At 42.2% G+C, this 23696-nt stretch overlaps 1 protein-coding gene and 1 long non-coding RNA gene across 4 annotated transcripts; one reads left to right on the top strand and one right to left on the bottom strand.

The window, feature by feature from the left end:
- Positions 1 to 59: 59 nt before the first annotated feature.
- On the bottom strand, positions 60 to 4567 carry LOC133064580 (uncharacterized). 3 transcript variants are annotated; one of them, XR_009694653.1, is made up of 3 exons: positions 4382 to 4567; positions 1126 to 1369; positions 60 to 1021 (listed from the first exon to the last, which is right to left on the bottom strand). It is a non-coding gene; the product is annotated as an uncharacterized LOC133064580 (long non-coding RNA). The 3 variants fall into 3 exon arrangements; XR_009694652.1 differs by having other exon boundaries at positions 4425 to 4567; XR_009694654.1 differs by having other exon boundaries at positions 4429 to 4567.
- Positions 4552 to 11423, top strand: TTC32 (tetratricopeptide repeat domain 32). The gene is made up of 3 exons (XM_061154860.1): positions 4552 to 4826; positions 9211 to 9377; positions 10501 to 11423. The coding sequence occupies exons 1-3, from the start codon at positions 4675 to 4677 to the stop codon at positions 10626 to 10628; spliced, it is 447 nt and encodes a 148-aa protein (XP_061010843.1). The 5' UTR covers positions 4552 to 4674; the 3' UTR covers positions 10629 to 11423.
- The last annotated feature ends 12273 nt before the right edge of the window (positions 11424 to 23696 follow it).

The raw sequence follows: 23696 nt of genomic DNA, 5'->3' as shown, positions 1-23696 counted from the left end.
TTGTGCAGAACACTTGACTCCATTAATGATGATGTAAATTTATAGAAAACATCCAGTTTGTAGTTATAGTTTTAGTTGAAACATTGTCACCAAGCTGGACCTTTTATCTAAACAACTCTTGGGTTTGGGGAGTGATTCTCAGTAAGTACCTGTTTTGATTTAGTCATTAATTTTAAAAAGAAAAACTGTAATCAGTCATGCATAATTTCTTATCTATTTTATATAGCTAATAATGTTCTCTATTTCCCATGAACTTACATCTTTTTATTATGTGGCTGCAAACCAGACTTTAGCACTATTTTATCAAGATTATTTGCTGAAGTTTGACTGACATTTAGTAGAGGCAATAAAGAGAAATATACAACATTGTTGTTGCAGCTTCCGTACTTAGGTTAGTTAATCCAAATGTATTATGTTTTTGGTCCTTTAGAGACAAGTTAGGCCTGTAGCAGATAGAGAATAGTGAGCTATGAGGAGAGGTTTGGAGCTTAAATGAGTTCATGTAGATAGTGGGTTGCTGTGCCTAGTTAAAACGAGAAGACCAGAAGTCTTTTAAGTCTCTGTGCCTTGTGGAAAGTTACCTTGATAAAATGGTAGCCTCCAAATACATTACCAGGCAAGTCATTCCAGAGGTCATGGAACACAAAGGATTACACACCAAAAAACGATGCTTAAGTCACATGGTTTACTGAATCAACTTAACGTACACAGTAAGGAACAAGGAGAGAGTGATGGGAGAGATTAACACTGTTAGTGAAGGATGCTGGTCAGGCACACAGATTCCAGTTCCCGATTGCTGAGTTATGTACTGTTCTATGTCCTCACTCTGTCTCTTCCTCACCAGCTTCCCCCTGATGGTGTGGCCAGGAAGAGGACCACAGTTGAGACTGGGGGACTCAGTCAAGTAGAATGTGCCTGAGGCCAGTGAGGCACACTTGCTCTAAGGAGGAGGCAGGTTTCCCTGGTCCCAGCTGTAGGTGCCTCTGAGACTGCTGAGCAGTCATGGATTCAGTTGTATTTCCTGGGTAGAGGACAAGTGTCATCAGTGGGTAACTGAATCAAGACCTCACACATACTGAGCATCTTCTAAGCCTCATGCATACCCACTGTGCCATGAATACTTACTGCCTTGGTTACCTTTTGTATCTTCATCAATATTAGGTGTGCTGTGCTGTGCTTAGTCGCTCAGTCACGTCTGACTCTTTGTGACCCCATGGACTGTAACCCGCCAGGCTCTTCTGTCCATGGGGATTCTCCAGGCAAGAATACTGGAGTGGGTTGCCATGTCTTCCTCCAGGGGATCTTCCCAACCCAGGGATCGAACCCATGTCTCCCGCATTGCAGGCAGATTCTTTGTCATCTGAGCCACCTGGGAAGCCCAATATTAGGTATAGTCACACAAATATGCTGTATTTACTTTGTATAATATGTCCCATAAGTTTCTAACTTATCTGATTTTAACATAGTGTGTTTCATCAATCTCATTTGTTTTCTTCTATGACAGAATATAGTATTCCCCTCAAATCAGAAAATAACATCCTAGAAGGACAAATATCATATGATATTGCTTATATGTAGAATCTAGAAAAATGAAACAAATGAACTTACTTATAAAACAGACTCATAGACTTAGAGAACAAACATGGTTATCTGGGGGAAGGGTGGGATAGGTGAGAGAGAGATTGGAAGTTTGAGATTGATATGTACACACTGCTATATTTAAAACAGATAACCAACAAGGACCTATGTATAGCACAGGAAACTCTTGCTTAATATTCTATATCTAAATGGGGAAAAGTGAAAGTGAAAGTCACTCAGTTGGGTCCATCTCTTTGTGACCCCATGGTCTATACAGACCATGGAATTCTCCAGGCCAGAATACTGGAGTGGGTAGCTTTTCCCTTCTCCAGGGGATCTACCCAACTCAGGGATCGAACCCAGGTCTCCTGCATTGCAGGCGGATTCTTTACCAGCTGAGCCACAAGGGAAGCCCTAAATGGAGAAAAGAAAAAAAAGAACAAATGTAATATGTATAACCGATCACTTTGCTGTACAACTGAAACTAACACAACATTGCTAATCAACTATAATATAGAATAAAATTTTTTAAAAAAGCAAATCTTCCCTAGGTTTAAAAAAAAAGAAAATAGCATCCTGACAAAGACATTGGCCCCAGAGGATATATCTTCTGTTGAAGGTAACTACATCTTCCCACAAGATTTTCTGTTTTCAAGAATGAAAGTATACTTCATTAATGAGAGAAATTTTCAGAGATGTAGGTTTAAGGATTCCTTCAGGACTGCATGTTCAGAGTTGTGATTTTTGGTCCTTGGTCCAAATGCCTGAATATTTCTTTTTTCCCTTTCTCATCCCAGAGATCGGCTGAGAACTCTTAAGTTAGATTGTCGTTCTCCAGTCCTTCCTGTGACTTGTTGATTACATTCCCATTTGCTTCAATTCCAAATCAGCTGTTGATTCCTCAGACTTTTCCTAACATTTCTTTTGGGAAGTTTCTTTTGGAGCCTTCTCATTTACCACTAATTCCTTGCTACCTGAGCCCTCAAATTTTCCCTCCAACTAGTTATTTCAGACAGATTCTGAGTTATTGTCACTACTTCTTGGTCTGTTTAACACAGAAACCAAAACCTTTAAAAAGAACCTCTCCTACCTTGTACACATAATTATCACATATGTATATGTGTGTATGTGTTTATATATACTTATACACATACATATACCCACATGCCTCATATTCATATATATATTGACAGACATACCTATTTTAAGAGCTTAGGACTGTTTGGGATTTATATCCGTGAATGTTTTAGTGATCTGTCATAATGTCTTGGGGACAGATAGATTTTTGTCCTGTTTGAAAATGGTGCTAGAAAAAGACTCCCAGTATGAATTGACTCAGTTGGTTTTAAATATTTAACATAAAGGAAAATTCCAGATAACTCTCCCCTGATGAAAGGGGCAAAGAGAAGCAAAATTGTCATATATAACAAATATGTGGAGGGAATTTGTATAGACAGAATGAGGCATTATAATGAATGTCTTCTTTTTGTAATAAACACAAACTGACTCCCTTTTGGTAGTGCTTCTTTTTATCACAAAATCTGGCCTGAACCTTAGGTTAAGCTTCAGAGTAGCCGGGTAGGCCACGGTACTGAGACAATGGGCCTGACTGACGGAGCTATACAGTAAGTAACAGCACTATGGCCTGCTGCCATGCCCAAATGCTAATTATATATACACACGTTTCTGCTAATATATAATTTGCACTTATCTTTTTGTATTCTAAGAGCTGAGATCTTAGATTTTTATGTGGCATTCAGTGAAAAATATAAAAATAAATGCTGAGGTAAAATTGTATTTATTCTGTTTTACCTGTCATTTATGATAACATGATAATTTGTCTTCTTTTGACTTAAGTATTTTGGTGGGGGTTGGGATGATGGGCATTGGGCTCCAGAGTGGATAAAGGGAGAAAGAGACAGGAGGTACAAAGAAAGGTGTACAGTATCACCTTTGCTACCAAGAGGAAAACAACTTAGGCAAATGTCTGATGACTGGTGGTTGCAGCGAATAACTCCTTAAGAGGTCATCTAGAGTCCACATTTAGAAATGGGGGAGAAATTGTTACCAGACCTTTAATGAAAAATCAAAAGTTCCTAATTTGATGTTATAGCTCCAAAGTATTACTACTGTGCTTCTAAACTGAAAATAGCAATATTATGTTGCCCCCTACTGTTTATTCTTACCATTTTCTCAGTTCATTAAAAAAAAAGAACACTTAATGGTTTTTGAGTATAAAACTAGCATGTTCATGGTAGAAAACTTCAAAAGTACATAAAGAGTATAGATTAGAAAGTAAAAATAGTTTTAATAACTTTTTTTAAAAAAAGGCATTAATTTATCTTTTAATTGAATTTAGAATAAGAAAAAACGGGGGTGAAACTAACAAACTGTGTTCTGTAAATTTTTTTCATAATCTCGTTCTTAAGATTTCTCTAAAATTAAAAGACATTAAAACACTTAAGAGTTACTACTTTATCTACTCATTTATTTGGTTATTCTATTCACAATTTTAGTAAAATTTAGAGGAAAACGGAGGTATCACTACACACACACTATAATAGCTAGGATCGAAACTGACAAATGTTGGTGAAGATACGGAGTAAGTGAAAGGCCAATGCATTGCTGGTGGAAATGCAAAGGAGTACACCCACTCTGGAAAAACTGAAGTTTAGAGAGTCTCTGTATATTCTGGACATGTACAGTGTGTGTGTATGTACACCCCCGCCCCCCAATTCGCTGTAATGAAGGGCAAGCTCATTCCACCATCTGACCACGGCCTTAGAAACCAGTTTGGGACTACCGAGCTACTGCTTTTCCGGAGATCAGGCAAGTGGGACCAGCACCTACAGCAGAAGCGCACTTGCCAAGGCTCCGTCTGCTCAAGCTTTCCTGAAGCACCTGAGCCTTCCGCCAAGAGCGTCACCGATCTCGCGAGACGACGGTTCCTCGGAGGACACAAAATTCCCCGGCTGCTAGGGCCGAGGATTTTTACGAAGTTAAATTCCAAGGTGCAGAAGTGGCTGTGGGTTGTCGCCTCTAATCGCTCAGAAATCAATCCCCGGTTCCACAGGGAAAGCTAGGACTCCGGCCGCCATGGACGGGCAGCAAGGGCAGGAAAGTCCCGCAGCCCTAGCACTAGCCCAGGCTCATTTCAAGAAAGGTGAATACGCGGAGGCCGAGGCGCTGTACTCCGCTTACATTCGCCAGTGCGCCTGTGCAGCCTCGGAGGGAGCAGCTCGCGGGAGGTAACTATCGCGAGAAGTGGGGACAGCGGGGTCTCCGGAAGGTGGGCGGCAAGGGCTCCGCTTTACTCGGCATCTGGCGCTCACCCGCCTAGCGGGCGGACGTTTGTTCTTCACGGAAAGGTGGCTAGGGAGCGTGCTCGGAGCGCAGGCCTCCGCACGTTGCTCCGGAACTCCGAGAACGGTGTCCCGACTCCATGTTAACTCTGACCAGGAGTCTTAGAGCGGATAGGGCTTTTCCCACCTGTCGTTTTAACAAGACCTGGTGAGGGCGAGGTGCCGCGCGGGTGCCACGTGAGCGCACAGCGTCGCAACTCCAACCGTGCTCTGGGTTTTCACGTGTGAAAAGAAATTTAAATATGTGGAAATAGTATGATGAACCTCCAGGTGACCATCCCTGGGCTTAAGCATTGTCACTTCACCTAGGGGATCAGGTTATTCGCCCAGGGATGTCTCAATACATTTCTAGGCGTTAAAGGATTTAAAAAGATGCAACCACAGTATCATTATTCCTAACATCATTATTCCAATGTCATTATTTGGAATTTTCCTGTTTGATCAATAGAAGTTGTTTTGTTTGGCTGGTTGGTGTTTTCGCGGTTGGTTCAAGTTAGGATGCACATCAAGTCTCTCAGCCTTTAAGGCTCCCCTTCATTTTCTCCCCTTGCAGTTTATTTGATGAGGAGGATATCCTCACCAAAGGATATCCAGTCCTGTGTCCTGAGAGTTTCCCATATTTTGGATCTTCTTGATTCACCACCCGCCCCCCGCCCCCATGTCATTTAACAGAGTCCTCTCTCTTGTGCATCGCTTGTGAGCTGGTAGTTAAGTCTTGAGGTTTGATCGAATTCAGATCCAAAATTACAGTGAGAATACTGTTATAGGTGTTGTGTACTTCTGTCAGAGAGCATGTAATGTCTTTCTTTTTGTGATATTAGCAACCCTGATACTGACCAGGGTTCCTGGCCGTCCCTAAACAAGAGAAATTGACGAGAGGCCAGACAAGGAATTCAGGCAAGCTTTATTGAGGTCTCTGCTGCAGCAGGGCAGAGTGAAAACAAGTAAGTTTCCCTTGCTTGTTTGGAGCAAGGGGTGAAGTTGGGGTTGTGTCCAGGGATCTCGAAGGCTGGTGGGGTGGCTCAGGTGGTTTGCCCACCTCTTTGGACTAAGGTTTTGAATGCAGGGGACATGTGAAGTACCCTGTTTCTGCTCCTGGCACCCTGCTTTTATTCCAGCACTTAAGAAGTGGCAGTTGGGATTTTGTTTGGTTTGTATCTTCTTGTCCATAACTGGCTCCAACTGCAAATGCACTCAATTCTTTTTAATTCCTTAGAGTTTTTGTGTTTTGTTGCTGGAGAAGACATTTGTCCAGGTGCAAACACTGCAGCAAATGGTCCTAAGTCCCAGCTCTCAGCTTGTCTCAACCTCACCTGCTAATACCTACTCTCCTAAAGCATCTTATATTTACTCCTGAATGCAAAGCATTTGTTGTACTCCAAGATTGCCTTTGTTGTTCTTGTTAACAGTTCTTGTTGTTAGTGGTCCAGAAGGAGAAAAGAAAGAACAGAAAGGGGATAATGAGCAGTGTTTTTCTAGACAGTTTGAGTTGTCTGCCCTGTCACCCACCTCTCCCTTCAGGGATTTGATTTTTTTTGACCAGATGCCAGCTTGTATTTTGTGTATGAGGCTCAAGATTCTTCTCCTGTTTGTTAAACTCACATGGAACTAAATCAGAAAAATTAAGTGGCTTTTTCATTTCAATAATACACCAGAATAATGGTTAATAGTTTTGAACAAGTAATAAGATGATACCACACCTTCCCCCCAAAATTAATAAACAGAAAATTTAGTTTTCTATTCTTGTTTCAAGCTGGAAGAATAGACTTATCTAGTAGGTTAAAACACTTTTTTATTTTTAAATTTTCATTGAAGTATAGTTGCTGCTATACAATATGTTAGCTGGACTGTGCTAAGTTGCTTTAGTCATGTTTGACTCTTTGTAACCCCGTGGACCGTAGGCCGCCAGGTCCTCTGTCCTTTGGATTCTCCAGGCAAGAATACTGGAGTGGGTTGCCAGTTCCTTCTCCAGTATAATATGTTACAGGTGTACAGTATAGTGATTTGCAGTTTTTAAAGATTATACTTCATTTATAGTTATTATAAAATACAGTCTATATTCCTGTGTTGTACAGTATACCTTTGTAGCTTATTTTATACCCAATGTTTTATACCTCTTAGTCCCCTCTCCTTGTTTTCCCTTCCCCCTTCTGTCTGTCCACCGGTAACCGCTAGTTTGTTCTCTATGAGTCTGCTTCTTTTTTTTGTTATATTTAAAAGTTTGCTATATTTTTTAAACTTATCTAGTAAGTTTCAAAAAGGATTTATCAGCAATAAGCATAGTATTGTTACTGCTCTATTGTTATCGTTACTGGTGCATCTCAGCCTGAGAGCACAGATTTGTTGTGTGGCAAATGTACCAGCATAAGAAAGAAAATCTGCAATGGTTTAGAAGAAGATTGCTCAGCATGCCTGCATGAACCTTCAAATTTTCTTATAGTTTTGAAATTCTTCTAGGAGCTCCTGGATAAACAGAATTCTATCATTTTCAACTTTCTTCTTAAAATATATTTTTTAGAGTTCGTTTATTTTTAAATAATGAGTCACTGAATCATTTTGAAACAGTATTCTCAATCTTTGCATGCCTGCCGCTCTGAATGGTTTATAACATTTTCTTTTAATATCCAAAAGTGCAACCTTAGCCATCAACTTTATTTCCAAATATTTTTTCTTTGCTAAAGTTAGCAAGTGCAAAAAAAAAAAAAAAAATCTACGTTTGGATTAGGTAACTTGGTTATATTCCATTAAAATAAACACTATCATTACAAAAATCTCAATGTTAAAAAAATTTGGCTTTAACTGTTAGCCCATGTCTTCAAATATGAAACAATTTCCATATGGAGAATAGGCTTTTAGAATTTGTTATAATGAGGTCTAATTCTAAATCAAATATCTGATGATCCTCTGATAATAAGACATCTATAACAAAGTTTTGAAGCTTAGAAATTTAATGACTAAAACCTTACTGAGTCCCGAGGCTGCATTTTACTTAAAACTCTTTACTGGGCAGCAGTTCAGCTAGTGTCATAACAGAGCTCGGTGACTGGAGTGCCCCCTTGTTCTCTAGGATTTCACAGTGGTGCTTGTGGCATCCTGAAGTGTCTGTGTACCCAGTCTGTCAGTCCTAGTTCACAGAAACATGTGTTTTCTAAACTGCAGTGATTGCTCTCCACTGGTAGGAAACTTCAACTTGAAGAAGACCCCCTAGGCTGTGAGTACCCCTCCTGGCAGCAGTAGTTACAGTGCCTGAAATCGCAAGGATTAAGATGTTGAGAGAAGTAACTTTTCGTAACACTGACTGCAGTCACAAATATTTTCTGAGACCTAGATTTTATGCTGTGGAGCTTAATGAAGACTGACATGAATTTAGCCTGCGCCTTCCCTGTTTGGTTCAAACTTGAGAGTCCCCTTTGCAAAAAAGAAAGGAAAACAGAATTTTTCTGCAGAGCCCATTGAAGTTCTCTGTGTAGTTGGTTTGCCCTTCTACAAGTAGTGTGTGGGGCTGTGTGGGGATGTGTCCTGTTGAGCTGGTGGTTGGTCAGAGCTGCCGGGATGTCTAACCCCTCACAGGAACGGCTGCTTGCTCACAGCTCCTGGGGCAGCCTCCGGAACCCTCAGATGCAGAGCCAGTTCTACGCACAGGAGTCCCGGCGCGGACCTGAGCCGTGATGTCTTTCTATCAGGAAGCCGGTCTGGCCTCCGGAGGATGTCTGCTGAGGCTGGAGGGAGGGCAGGTCATCCTCAGACAGCACTCCTGGGGATCAGTATCTTGGATTTTCACTCAGGGCTGACTTCTCTTTCTTTACTGGTGGAAATGATTTCAGATCTCACTGTTTGAAGATCGTTTAAAAATTTGAGGATATCATTTTACGACATGTCCATAGCGAACTTGGACTTTGGGCTGGCTTTCTCCCCTTGCTCGGTTTGATTCTGAGTTGTCTTCGTTGCCCCACTGGCATGTGCTTTAAACAGTCATTTTAATATTACATTCAGCAAAACAAGGTGACGATGAACAGGAGCTTTGACCACACAGTAAAATGAAGGCGCTTTTTAGATTGACATTGTAGTGCTAAACAACCCCGCAGAAGTAGACAGCGGGTTTAAACAGAAACTGACTCCGTGACTTATTTCCTTGCACTGTTTCTTCCGCTTGGTTTTGCAGTGCCGACACTGCATGTTATAGGCTGTGAAGTTTGACAATACCCAAAAGAGAGTGAGAGTGGAAACGAGGGGTAACACTGTGTTTTTAATGTGGACTTTTTGTTTAAAGCAAATGCAGCCCTGAGGATTTGGCTACTGCATTTAACAACAGGGGGCAAATCAAGTACTTCAGGGTTGATTTTTACGAAGCCATGGACGACTACACATCTGCTATAGAAGTCCAACCCAGTTTTGAAGTTCCGTATTACAACAGAGGCTTGATATTGTACAGGCTGGGTAAGAATTTCTTTCTTCCCTCTTTTGTCCTTGACAGGATTCTGTGAATTCAGAGCTCTCAAATGTTGTAAAATGGATGTAGTCATCATCCAGTGTGAAACTTAGGTGAAATTTAGTTTTAGAGCCAGGAGCAAAGGCAGTGTACCTGAATTTATTTTAGGCTTTCAATGGGTATTAGAGACCGCAGCGGGGCACTGGGGTGGGAATTGCACCCGGGCACCAGAGTGAGAGTCATCGCCTTACTTGGTGCCTGTGCGTGCCCAGCTGTGAAATGAGGGTAATGCTCCCGAGCCACTCTGCAGCTCTTCTGAGTTAAAAGCTTTGGAGGCACTCATGCTGCGCCTGTGCTGAGTTGCCCAGTCGTGTCCCGACTCTTTGTGTCCAACTCTTTGGGACCCCCATGGACTGCAGCCCGCCAGGCTCCTCTGTCCATCGGATTCTCCAGGCAAGAACACTGGAGTGGGTTGCCATGCCCTCCTCCAGGGGATCTTCCCAACCCAGGGATCGAACCCAGGTTTCTCCCTCATTGCAGGCAGATTCTTTACCAGCTGAGCCACCAGGGAAGCCCAAGAATACTGGAGTGGGTAGCCTATCCCGTCTCCAGGGGCTCTTCCCGACCCAGGAATCGAACCAGGGTCTCCTGCATTGCAGGTGGATTCTTTACCAGCTGAGCTACCAGGGAAGCCCACTTGAGAACAATATGTAGTAAAGGGATTTTAGATTTTGCGACTCTGGGGACTGTGAGGACTGTTTCTCATTTAAAGCGTTAAAAAGAATATTCATTTCCTGTTTCTTAATATTACTGTAATTGCATTAAATAGGGAATATTTTATTGAAAGTTTGTGTTGATTTAAGGTGTTTACCTGTTAAATCCTCGTAGGTAGCCCATAACTAATTTTAGGTATATTGTTCTATAAGGGTGTGCAAAGTTACTATGATACACACATCAGTATATCGTTATCAAGAGGAAAAAAAATTCCTTTAGTAGGAGTGGTTGAGAGCTTGTAAATATAAAAGCAGGAGTATGTGTATCCAAACTTTACTGTGAATAATATATAGAAACACTCAGCTTTTTTTTCTCTTTTTCATTCCTCGCCTCTCATCCCCGTGGGTTCTTGTACAGGATACTTTGATGATGCTTTGGAGGATTTCAAGAAAGTATTAGACTTAAATCCTGGATTTCAAGATGCTGTTTTGAGCTTAAAACAGACTATTCTAGACAAAGAAGAAAAGCAAAGAAGAAATTATTGAAAATTTTAACTCATGATCCTAATGGCTGGCATCTCCTTGTCTCTTAACTGAAAGCTGGTGTTAAACTATTTTGATTTATATTTAAGATAAAGAGATTCATGCGTCAGCACTGAAAGTTACATGCTGTACTTGACGTAATTGATTTTAGGTTGAGTAACTATGTTGAGTAGGTATGCTTTTATAAAGTGTAAATAATTAATAAGAATGTACAATTGTATCTTATTACAGTAAAATATCTGAAGAAATGCGTGGTATTTTCTTCAGGAAAACTGTTTTGCTATTTTTTATTCCCAACTTTTTATTTAAAAATTTTTACCTCCGCAGAAAATTGGAAGTATGGTACAATAAACACTGTTAAACTTTTCACTGAGATTCACCAGTTGTTGGCATTGTGTCACATTTGCTTATTCTCTGTATTTAAATATATAACTTTTTGCTGAACTGTTTGAAAATAAGTTGCAGATATCACCATACTTTACCCTTAAATATTTCAGTGTGCATTGTCTAAGAATAGAGACAGCCTTCTTTATAACCACAACACCGTTATAATACCTAATAAAACTAATAATTCTATAATACCATCCATGCCCAGCCCATATTTGAATTCCCCAATTGTTTCCAAAATGTCTTGTGTAGATTTTTATTTCTGGGATCTGGAGTCAATCAAGTTAACACTGTGTTCTGTTGTTTGTGTTTTTAAATCTACAATAGTTGCCTCCTCATTTTCTCCCCATGGCATTTACTTTGAGAGTAAAGCTCTTTTATTTTATAAAGCTAGGCTAGCGAGACATAATATTTGGGCCTAACAATAAACATCTTTCATGAGAGCCATTTGAAAGAATTCAACTTACATTTTTTTTTCTCTAGTAATCATCGATAAGGTAGTTAAGGTTTAAATATCAAGCATAGTTTTCTGTCTCTGGATAATGACAGTAATGTTCACCATCATCAGCATTTACTGAATACTCAATATAAGCCAAGCACTGTTCAAACTCTGAATAATAAATTCTGAGTGGAATGGGGGTGGTTAGAGAGGTGAAAAACTGACGAAAAGCACTTAGTAAATAGAAGACTTTTAAAAAATCTGTTTTATTTGGGTGCTGCCAGGGAACGATTAGGCTGTGATGAAGCTTTCATGAACTGGGAAGAATTTGAAGGGAAAACAAGCCAGAGTCAGCCATGTCTCACCTACATTTGTGTGTGTGTGTGTGTGTGTCTTATTGTTGAAGTTTTGGCTTTCAAAAATTCAGATCCTGCATCTGGGGATCTCCCAAACTAGTTTATTATTGCTATGGAAAAATGGTTCTGGGATGGAAATGGCCCTAATTGAGAGAAAAGAGTATGTGTGCCCAGTGTCCCCAGAGGAGGGTCAGAACTACTAAGTCATAACTACTATGACTTTCTCAGATGCCATCACCATTGTCAGCCTTCAAAGAGTTTTATCTTTTGTGGGTTTTTTTTTTGTTGAGTTTACGTGATCTCATAAAGCAGAAGACGTAATTGCCTCATTTGTAGTTCATAAATACTATCTGGCCAAATACTTGAAGAATCTGGGCTGCAGGTGAATGAATATTAAACGGAAATGAAATTAGAAAGTAAACAAAAAGTCCCTTTCTGGGAGGATTCACATTTTCCAATATGACTTATCTTTCTATTTGTTGGAAATGTCTTTTAAAGAATTTATAAAATTGCATTAAAATATAGAAAAATTCCTCTCAAGAAAACTTGTTTTATAAATGTATTTTAAAACTTATTTTAAAAAAAAGCAAAGTCCACAGACCTTGGGAGAGTTTAAAGCCAGTCTACCCAGAAAATCAAATACTAGAAAAATGCTTCAGTAGCTATTTTCTCTTGGCTTATATTCTCTTTTCTCTTGACTGGAGTTAGATATGAAAAAAAAAAAAAAACTTGTTAAAAATTTGATTTGGTTTGTAGGGTTTTATTATTTGACATTTCTTCATCATTTATCAGAAAAAAAGTCACTGAAGTTCAGAATCAGCACTTGCTTATTTGGAACCCAACCACTTATTTTCCTCAGATTACTGGAAATTACTGATTTCCAGTTATTTTCTTTAAATTTTTCTCATTTATTTCCTTGTTTATTTTCTTTAAAACTTTAGACCTCACACATTCAGATTCTAAATTTCTGATTGAGTGAATAATACCTTTGTTATGTGCCTTTTAAAAAAGATTCTGTTTTATGTTTGCTGTTATTTATATTTCCCACATTTCAGTATCTGTTGAGCTCTTTTTTTTTTTTTTTTCTTTTAACCAGAAAAGTACCCAAACTATGCTGTTTTCCAGTTTTTCTCCTCGAAAACAAGGCAGAAAATTGTAGATTATTATAGTTTGTTCTTTACAAAGTAAGGTAAGAGAGAAGTTAAGTGGATATATATTGCTCTTGAGCTTAGGAAATTACTTTTAACTCTCAAAGCATGGAGCTGTGGGACTTCCCTGGTGGTCCAAAGGTTTAGACTCCATTCTCCCAATGCAGGGGCACCAGGTTTGATCCCTAGGTCTAGGGACCTAGACCCCATATGCTGCAACTAAGAAGATCCTGCATGTTGCAACTAAGACCCAATTAAACAGATAAATATGAAAAAAAATAACATGGAGCTATTTATTTCTTTCCTGAAATCTGGAACTGAATGAAGCATGTGAATTTCCTTTATGATAGCAAACCATAGCCTACCTGCTGGATGAGCAAACAAAATTTCGAAGTCAGCTTTTAGCCATTTTCTGTTTGCCCATTTCCAGATTTTTCCTGTTTTTTTCTCTTTCACTGGCCTCTCCCTGCCCCACCCACCATACTATACATAGTCTTAGCCTTCTCCCATGTTGCAGACATTAGCCTGTTTCAGTGGACATACTGTATTTCAACCCTGTCATGCAGTGAAAATCAATCCAACATTTACACTGACACTCAGTATTTCCAGCTCTGCCAAATCTAATCCCTCTTAAACATTTAACTCTGTGTTTCAAGTAATTAAACCCACATCTTGTTTAACAACTTTAATTTGTCCTTAAAAATACTTCTTTTAAATGAAAAATCATGAAATGAAAAAAAAAATGTTAATTTTAGTTGGAAAAATTATGAATGCCATTTTAGCCCAGATACCTAAATGCTTTTTGCAGATAGAAAAATATATCCATTGAGTGGTAAAGACAAGTTTATATAAGTTTTAATTTGAAATTACACAATTACATTTACAACAGTTACAGAAACTATAATGTTTCCTTTACTCATTCCCTGCCCCCCCCACCGGCCCCCATGTCATTAAAAAAACTCACTTTATTGAGATACAAAGTGTACACTTCAATGGTTTTTAAGTATATTTGGAGTTTCTGCACTGTTCTTACATTTTTCAAGCTTTTTGGGTCTTATGGTATTCTGGCAGGCAAACTGCATTTCATGAAGTTATAACTCAGAAAAACACTTTTGGGCAAATTAAAGGCGAAGCATTGAGAGTGTTTCAAAACACCTAACAGGACACACACAAAACAGATGGAAGAGTCTTAAAAACTTCTATCTCTTCTGATTCCATCCAAATAAGTAGCATGATTCCAATTTGGCTCATGTGATGTCCTCCGACTAGAAACTTGTGTGGAGTAACCAGGAGGTATGTCTCTGCCTGAAGCGGTGATGTTGAACTTTCACTTCTCATGGCATATTTATTTAATGTGTTTTGGTGAACAGGTTGTTATTTTAAAAAACAAATTACTGACAAACATATGGTGTTACTTTCCAAGAGCCAAGCGAAGAGGTAATGAAACAGTTGGTACATGAGCTAAGTGTGTAATTTTAAAAGCTTCCAGATAAATGCACATTGTCGTGTTTTCTGTATTTCTCAAAAATATGACATTAAATTATGGGAATGGGATTCCAGTTTAAAATGGAGTTTGAGGAGAGACAGAGGAGACCTAGAGAGATTGAGACTTATTGAATTTCACATTTAATGTTAAGGGGACTTAAAAAAAAACCACTACATCATTTCATCCTTTATGAAAATAAAGAAGGATGAGAAATACAACCTTACCTTTTTTTTTTTTTGAAAAACAAAGCAATTGGTAGGATAAAAAAAACCCCTAATTGTTATTAAAGTAACAAGAAGATGGAAGGACACGTCCACATTGCAAAAGACATGATGAAAAAGAAGAAGCCTACAACGAAGCCGCAAAAGCAGAAGTTATGACCTGTGAATATGCATTTAACAGGGTGAAAAGAGCACTACAGTATAATGCCAGCTCTGTGTCTGTCAGCACAAACACACACACGTCGGCGAAGTGACGAAGCTCTCATTTTTCACAGGAGGAAATTGAGGCTAAGAAATTCAGTAACTTGCCCAAAGTTGTGTCCCAAACACGTAGGAAATTCAAAACTGCTGTTAGTATCAATTAGTTTTTTGTTGCTGGTTTCAGCGCAAAACAGATAATGTGGATTTGGTCTTCTTTTTTTTTTGGTCCCGATGCAAAATTGAAATTGCTCATAAAATGTTTTAATATCCATCAAGGTGGGTATCAAGACAGTATTAAAATATAGTTAGGTTTTATATAGCATTATTATGATTCTAGAATTGCTTGTTGGTAATTTTCCTGCCTGATTGAAAACAGACACACAAGATGGTGAAAAGCAGATTAATATTAAAAGCAAACTCCATTTGGAAAATTGAAAGCCACAGCTGCCAATATGTAAATTTGTATCTTATGTTAAGAAAAAGTATCCAACATTTGCAAAGAAAGCAAAAGGAAGTTTGCGTAGCTTTTCACTATCATACTGAGCACAGTCTAACAAACCCACCCACAGAGTATCTAAATTCTCCAGGGCTGTGTCTGTCTTTTCTTTCCTATTTACTCTTTTAAAAAAATTTTTTTGTTTATTTACTTTTGGCTGCACTGGGTCTTCGTTGCTGTGCATAGGCTTTCTCTAGTGGGAACTACTCTTTGTTGCCATGAGCGGGCTTCTCATTGCAGTGTCTCTTCTTGTAGAGCACCGTCCATAGAGTACACAGACTCAGAAGTTGCAGCTCGCGGGCTTACTTGCCCCATGGCATGTGGAATCTTTCTGGACCAGATATTGAATCCATGTCCCCTGCATTGGCAGATAGATTCTCAGCCACTGAGCCACCAGGGAAGTCCCCTGTTTACTCTTGATTAAGACCCAGACCCTGTCAAGTTACATGTAACTTGAAGATTTTTTTTTTCCCCCAGAGAAGATGCAAATGATTTCAGTCTGGTAGACATGATAACCCTCAAAGTTATGGTTTTCTGGCTTGGAGGACATTACCTAGGTTTGATTTTAACCCAGTAACTGTATTCCCGAGTAAAGCTGGGACCTTCCTCGTGGACCACTACTCAGTGCCTCAAAGGCTTTCATCCTGGTGGTTCTCTGGTTCTTGAATTAAATAAACACTTGTCATGTGAGGGTTTGAAAGCATGCACTGGCTCATCACTCACAGAAGAAGCGGAGTTCTCACAAAAGCTCCTTTGAGGAAACTTGTATTTGCTGTTTCCTCTGCACCCTCATCCCAAGGCCAGGCCCTCACGACCTTCAGATCTTTGCTTCCTTATCACCTCCTCTGACCACCACATTTAAAATACAAACCCCAGGACTTCTCTGGCAGTCCAGTAGTTATGCGGGTCCCACCCCTGGTCAGGGAGCAAAGATTCCACATGCACTGGGGCTGAAAAGCCAAATCATAAAACAGAAACAATATTGTAACAAATTCAATAAAGACTTTAAAAATGGTCCGCATCAAGAAAGAAAAAAAAAAATCTTGAAGAAAAAGCAAATCCCGATTCTTACCTCACTTTAGGTGTGGAGTGAGCAAGTGTTTGATGTCTTATTTCAACACTGATCTTGAGAAAGGGCCTGATTTACAGTTGTTTTCATTTTATTTAAAACAGCTCATGGTTCTAGTTTAATTTAGAGAAAGAAAGATCTCTAAAAGACAAGGTTAAATTCTGCAAGGACTTTCTGTTTTAATAGGGCTTTATAACAGGGACCTGTTATGGGCTGACTTGTATCTCCCCAGAAGACATGCTGAAGTCTTACGCATGGTGCTTGAGAATATGGCCCTATTTGGGGTTGTTGTGATGTAATTAGTTACTAATATGAGGTCATATTGGAGAGGGGTAGGCCCTTAATCCAGTATGTTGTTGATCAATCGCTAAGTCTTATCCAACTCTTTGCGACCCCATGGACTGTAGCACACCAGACTTTCCTGTCCTTCACTATCTCCCAGTGTTTGCTCAGACTCATGTCCATTGAGTTGGTGATGCCATGCAACCATCTCATCCTCTGTTACCCCCTTCTCTTTCTGCCCTCAATCTTTCCCAGCATAGGGGGCTTTTCCAATGAATCAGCCCTTCGAATCAGGTGGCCAAACTATTGGAGCTTCAGCATCAGTCCTTCCAGTGGATATTCTGGGTTGATTTCCTTTAAGATCCAGTATGTTTGGTGTCCTTGTAAGAAGGAGATTTGGATGCAGACAGATGCAGAGGAAAAAGCCACGTGAAGACAAGGCAGATACTGGAGTGATGCTGCCACAAGCCAAGGGTCATCAGGGACCACCAGAACTGAACGAGTCAAGGAAGGACCTCCCCAGGAGGCTCTGGAGGGAGTGAAGCCCCACTGACATCTAGATTTCAGATTTTTAGTGTCCAGAACTGTAAGAGAAAAGGTTTCTTATAAGCCACCCAGTTTGTGGCACTTTGTTATGCTTGGTAGCCCTGGGAAACTAGAAGAGCACGCAGTATATATCCAGTTCCATTTCTAAACCTTTTACACATATGCCTTCGTGTTCTTGCATCCTCAAAACCCAGCTCTGTGTGAAGAGGGGTGAGCATTTCATTAGAACAGGGAAGGGGAGGGAAGAGAGGGCTCTTGTTCTCCTGTATGGTCATGACCCTAAAGGGCCCAGGACCATGCTCCCTACAGAACAGGCTGGTTTGCCCTGGCTGCCTGCAGAGAAGTTCACAACTACCCATGTGCCTTCGAGAGACTCACTCTTGGAGAACAGAGGCTCCACTGGCTGGAGAATGGAAAAGAAAAGTGGGAGTTCCTTCAGGCTGCCAAACAACAAGCCATTACAACAAGCCAGGTGAGACGCCATCCAAGTTGGCGGAGCCGGCAGGATTGGGAGCCGTCTGTGGGGCCCCTCAGAATAATAATCGTTTCCATTATGAAGACCAGCTGCCGGGAGACTTCTTGGAATAGCCACAGCCTCTTGGATGTGGAGCATGGGCTGGGTGAATGGAGCAAGGCGTCTGCGCATGGAGCTGCAAGCCACCATCTGTCACTGATGCCCACGTGACAATGGCCAGGGGCCACGTCTCTACCCCACCTCCCTGCTTCTGCTCTGGTGTTCTCTCCTGGAAAGCCCTCTTTCCCGCATTTGTTTAAATCCTGTTTATTCTTCAAGTCCCAACAACTACTGTCAAACCCTCCCCTGCCAAACCAGCCCAAACTCATCCCATTATTCTCCATGTTTCCATTGTGGCCTTGAAAGAGCACCTTCGCCATTGAATGTAGTCCACAGGCCAGCAGGGTGGGCATCACCTGGGAGGTTGTTAGAAGTGCAGACTCCAGGCCCTAAGCTAGACTTACTGACCCAGAATTTATATCTTCATGAGCTTCCGAGATGCTTCATCTACACACCAGGGTGTGGGCAGCGCTGGCCTGTATCACTGGTTCTCAGAGTGTGGTTTCTAGACCTGCAGTACCAGAATCACCCAGGAACTTGTCAGAAGGTAACATTTGGATCCACCCTAGACCCTCTGAATCTGACTCCCTGGGAGTGAGTCGGGGTGGGGTCTACCCTTCTCCAGGGTACTCAATGCACACTCAAATTTGCAAACCACTTGTCTGTATCATTCAGTGCAGCGTCTAAAGATGCTATCTCATCTCCAGTGTGTTTGTCTAACCCTTTCAAGCTGGGGACCCTGAGAACAGGATCAAGTGTTTATGTACATCTCTCTGGCTCTAAGGCCAGGTCTAGGTAAGGGACGCCTGGTGTCCAGAGTAACCGACCAGTGTCTCTATTCAAGCACGTGGTGGCTGAAGAGAAGAGGAGACGATGAAAGGGGAGATGCAGGGAGATTTCTTTTTCTTAAATATAAATTTATTTATTTTAATTGGAGGCTAATTGCTTTACAGTTTTGTAGTGGTTTTGCCATATATTGACATGAACCCGCCACGGGTGTACTTGTGTTCCCCATCCTGAAGCCCCCTCCCACTTCCCTCCCCATCCCATCCCTCAGGGTCATCCCAGTGCACCAGCCCCGAGCACCCTGTCTCATGCATCGAACCTGGACTGCCGATTCGTTTCACATATGATAATGTACATGTTTCAATGCCATTCTCCCAAATCATCCCACTCTCGCCCTCTCGCCATTAAAAAGAATACATTTGAATCAGTTCTAATGAGGTGGATGAAACTGGAGCCTATTATACAGAGTGAAGTAAGCCAGAAAGAAAAAAACCAATAGAGTATACTAATACATATATATGGAATTTAGAAAGATGGTAATGATAACCCTATATGCGAGACAGCAAAAGAGACACAGATGTATAGAACAGTCTTTTGGACTCTGCAGGGAGATTTCTCATTGTTCTGAGTTTCCTGAGGACTCGCGTTGGGGGTGGGGAGACTTTATGCTTCTCCTCTCAATTTGGAGACCAAGTGGGTGTCATGGAATTTGGCATAATGACTCAATAGCTCATCAGGGCCTGATTTGATTCAGAATCCTGTTTCCAACAGTTTTATGTGGGTTTTCCGCCCTGGAAAAAGTCACTGCCATCGAGCAAGGAAAACAATGCTGGCTGAGTGTGCCTTTCCCTGGATGAATAAGCCCCTCATCTGGGCAAGTGGAAGTGGCTAGCTCTTCTGGCGCGTGGTGTCAGCGAGAAGGATTTTCAGACACCACTGTGTCCTGTCACCACCAATCACCCCCACAGCCAGCAGTCCCGTTGGGAGCAGACTGTTCCAGAACGTGGCCTCAAGTGCTCTTCCTCCTCAGCTCGGCTGCTAGCTTTCAGATTTCTAGACATAATTCCTTTTGAATTGCTTAATGGGCATATAATTTTCACTGGAGTCATATGACACTTGAGCTGGAAAAAATCATCTCCTTTGTTTATTATTTATTTAAAAGTTTTTTGTTTTTTTTTTTGGCCATGCCAGTCAGCTTTCTGGATCTTAGTTCCCTGACCAGGGATGGAACCTGGGCCCACAGCAGTGAAAGTCCGAGTCCTAACCACTGGATCGCCAGGGAGTTCCCTGAAAGATGTTATTTTTTTTTAAAGAGAAGTTTTAGGTTTACAACAAAACAGAGAGAAAGTAACAGAGATTGCCTATATATCATCTACCCTCACACATGCATAGCCTCCCCAGCTAGTACTATCACTCACTAGAATGGTACATTTTTACCAAGGATAAACCTACATTGATGCATCTCAATCAGCCAAAGCCCATAGTTGATCCTAGGGCTCATTCTTGGTAGAACATCCTATGAGTTTAGACAAATGTATGCTAGTATATGGGTTTCCCTGGTGGGAAACCACCCAGATGGTAAAGAATCCGCCTGCAATGCAGGGAGCACAGAGGAATTTTTAGGGCAGTAAAAATAAAGATATGGGACTACCAGACCACCTTACCTGCTTCCTGAGAAACCTGTATACAGGACAAAAAGCAACAGTTAGAACCGGACATGGAACAATGGACTGGTTTAAAATTAGGAAAGGAGTACATCAAGGCTGTATATGGTCACTCTGCTTATTTAACTTGTATGCAGAGTACATCATACTCTGGATGAATCACAAGCTGGAGTCAAGATTGTAGGGAGAAATATCAACAGTCTCAGATACTCAGCTGATACCACCCTAATGGGGGCTTCCCTGGAGGCTCAGACAGTAAAAAAACCTATCTGCACTATGGGAGACCTGGGTTCGATCCTGGGTTGGGAAGATCCTCTGGATGAGGGCATGGCTACTCAATATTCTTGCCTGGAGAATTCCAAGGACAGAGGAGCCTGGCGGGCTATAGCCTGCTTCTACCTCAGTCCAGATTGAGAGGATGACAAACAGAAAAACAAGTGCCTCAGCCACCAGGAACCCAATCCCTGCCAATTCTGCAGGGAAATTTGTTCTTGGGACAAATTTAGGTGTAAGGATCAAAAACTTATTCAGATTCAACTTGAGTCAAAATGGACTTTATTTTAAGGATACAAGTTTCATGGGATCCAAGATTGAGCTTGGGGTGGTGGTGGTGGGGAGGGGAAAGCCACTGCTCCCTGCCAGCTGCCCCCAGTCCAAGCCCACAGGTGTCCTGAGGAGCCCAGGACAGAGCACTGGGGTTTGAACCGACTGGTAATGCAGCCAGGCGTGTCTAGGGGGAGGCCGGGCGTCTTCGGGAACACTGGGTTGGAGGAGGAGCTTACAGAGAGTGACTTAGAATGAGGACAGTTTGTCTGCCCACTGCTGCTCTGCCACGTCATGGGGGCATGGTGCTGCTGCTGCCCGGGAGGAACCCAGAGGAGCACAGACTCTGAAACCTGGGCTGCTCCCAGAGAGGAAGGAGAGGAAGTGGTCCAGCTACGCAGTGTAAGTTCTTCATTCCACGTATCAGGGGAGTCCCTCTAACCCAGGCTGGGGAGGGATGGGTACAGGGGGCAGAGATGTCTTTGCTATTAGAGCTCCACCCACATGGAAGAAGGCTTGGATGGGCTGGGGGGAATAGTCTTTCTTCTCCTCTCAATAGTCTAGCTGCAATTGCCTTGACTCAGGCCACCATCCACCCTACCAGCATGTTACAGCCTCTGCTCTTTACGTTCAGAGCCCCCTCCCCTTTCAAGAAGGCTCTGAGTTGCTACACCCCTCCTGAAGTCTTTCTCACTCTCCTCAGAGCTATTGTCCCTTCTCCGAATACGTGTTCTCATCAGCTTATACTCACTACGTAGGGCCTTATGCTTTTCAAAACCATTCAAGTTTTGATCAGTGGTTATAGCAAATCCTGTTTTCTTAGGAGCCCTTTAAGGGTCTCCTTTACGTGGGCCAACGCATGTGTATTTATGCGTGCTCAGTTGCTCAGTCGTGTCCGACTCTTTGTGACCCCACGGAGTGTAGCCTGCCAGGCTCCTCTGTCCATGGGATTTTCCAGGCAAGAATAACGGAGTTGGTTGCCATTTGCTCCTCCAGGGGATCTTCCCGACCCAGGGATCGAAACTACATCTCCTATGTGGGCCAATACTTGCACTTAAACTTTGTGTTTCCTTTTCTTTGATGTTCTTGGTGTTTCTAAAATCCTGATCATGAATTAGGGGCTGCAGGTCCTCAATGGGAGAAGCCAGCATTTTGAACCAGCCTCTGAGGCCCAATAGGGGTCCAGCCCCAACAGGGACTCTGTGGCCAGAACTCTTCATCACCAAGGCCAAGAACTACACCTCACTCAGCCCACCCCGGCCCTTACAGCTAACCAAACCATGATGTTCAGCTAGGTTAACAGGATGGACCACCCATTTTTATGGTGAGATACATTGCCCCCCTGAGACTGTTACATGGGCTAGGAAGGGAAGACTGGCCCGAGTGGAGGGTTTAGTCCATTACAGCATGTTCTGGAAAGGAGACAAGCTCCATAATTGGGCCTGGGGGGAACATTCTTACTGCCTTCCTCAGAGACCGCTGCAGGACTGGCCAGGAAGGGCCCCACAACTCTAGGCCTACATCTGAGGCCATTAGATCACACGTGGAGGAAGAAAGGGCCATGCCAAGATGGCCTCTAAAGCCAGACTGTGTTCTGTCAGCTCCCACAGAGGAGTTAATATTGATCCCTATGGGAGTGAAGATGGTTACCTGGTCATCACTGGAAAACACTGTCACCTGAAGAAGTGGGCTTTGTACATGTTGTTATGGAGACCATGACTGTTCCTGACAGGTTAGGACATGTGGAAAAAGTAGGGACAGTTTGACTGGAGCTGTTGAAAGTCCTTGTGGAGAACTTAGTTCCTGAGCAGCGTCTTCCTCCATGGAAGGACTCCAGATGCGATGAATATCCTTGTTGCCAATGTTTCTTCTTTGCCGACCGGAGACTAGACAACAGGGCTGAGGTCATTCGCCTCGTGTCATAAGCTCTAAGCAACAGGCTTGGAGGACCTTTGCCGTGGAACCGTGAGAATGCTCCCTGTTTAATGAAGGGGTCAAAATCCCTGAGTCGGAACACCACTGACAGGGCAGTAGGACTGACATGTCCTGGGGTTAAAGGTGTTTGAAATGTGAAATCTGTTGATATTTATGGATGCCCTACAGGTGGTCCTGGAGAGAGCTAACAGAGTGGCCACCACTGTGACAAGGAAGCAGAAAGCAGGTCAGGACAGTGGCCAGGACCTTTAGGTGCTGTCCTCTGAGGAGGAAGACGGCAGGGTCTCAGGGTGGGCAGGGCCCTCAGGTGACAAATGTGTTCTGAAGTTCCCTCTCAGATCTCGACTTTCTGGCTAACAGGCACATAACCCCCATCGTCACTGAACTCAGGCCATATGGTTAAGTATACTTTCCTGGCCCAAGTTCAAGGTGCATGTAGAAGGGGAGTCGCTGAGGCAGGAAGACTAAGATTTCTTGGCTCACGTGGACTTTCTTCCAGGGCTTCCTTCCTCTACAAGGATAACCACTCTTGTTAAATGTCTCATAAAATGCCTGAAAATTAGCATAGCCAGACACTAGACAAGCTTGATGGGTGAGGGCCAGGTGGTTTGGGCCAAAGTCTTTAGAACTCACCCAGATCTGCAGGCAAGGCCTCTTCCTCAGGCTGAGTGAGCAAAATGGGCCCAGCTGAGATGGTGCTGTGATTCACAGGGAAGTGTTCAGAGAACTCAACAGAAAGGCGACTTTGTAGGCTGGTCAGGACTTGAGGCAGCTCTCAGAAGGTTGAGCTCATCTTGAGTAACAGAAGGGAAAGATGAAGCTCTTCATGGCAGAACTTGTTAGGGTCATTGCTCTACAACTTGGTAGGGGTTGGCGCTCACCTTCTCTGCTCTCTTCTGCAGGACACTGGTCTGGGCAATGCCTATTACGGTCCAAGT

The sequence above is a fragment of the Dama dama genome, chromosome 11, assembly GCF_033118175.1.
Source record: "Dama dama isolate Ldn47 chromosome 11, ASM3311817v1, whole genome shotgun sequence".
Lineage (NCBI taxonomy): Eukaryota > Metazoa > Chordata > Mammalia > Artiodactyla > Cervidae > Dama > Dama dama.
Note: the sequence above shows the minus strand (reverse complement) of the source record. Positions and strands in the feature narration are given on the sequence as shown.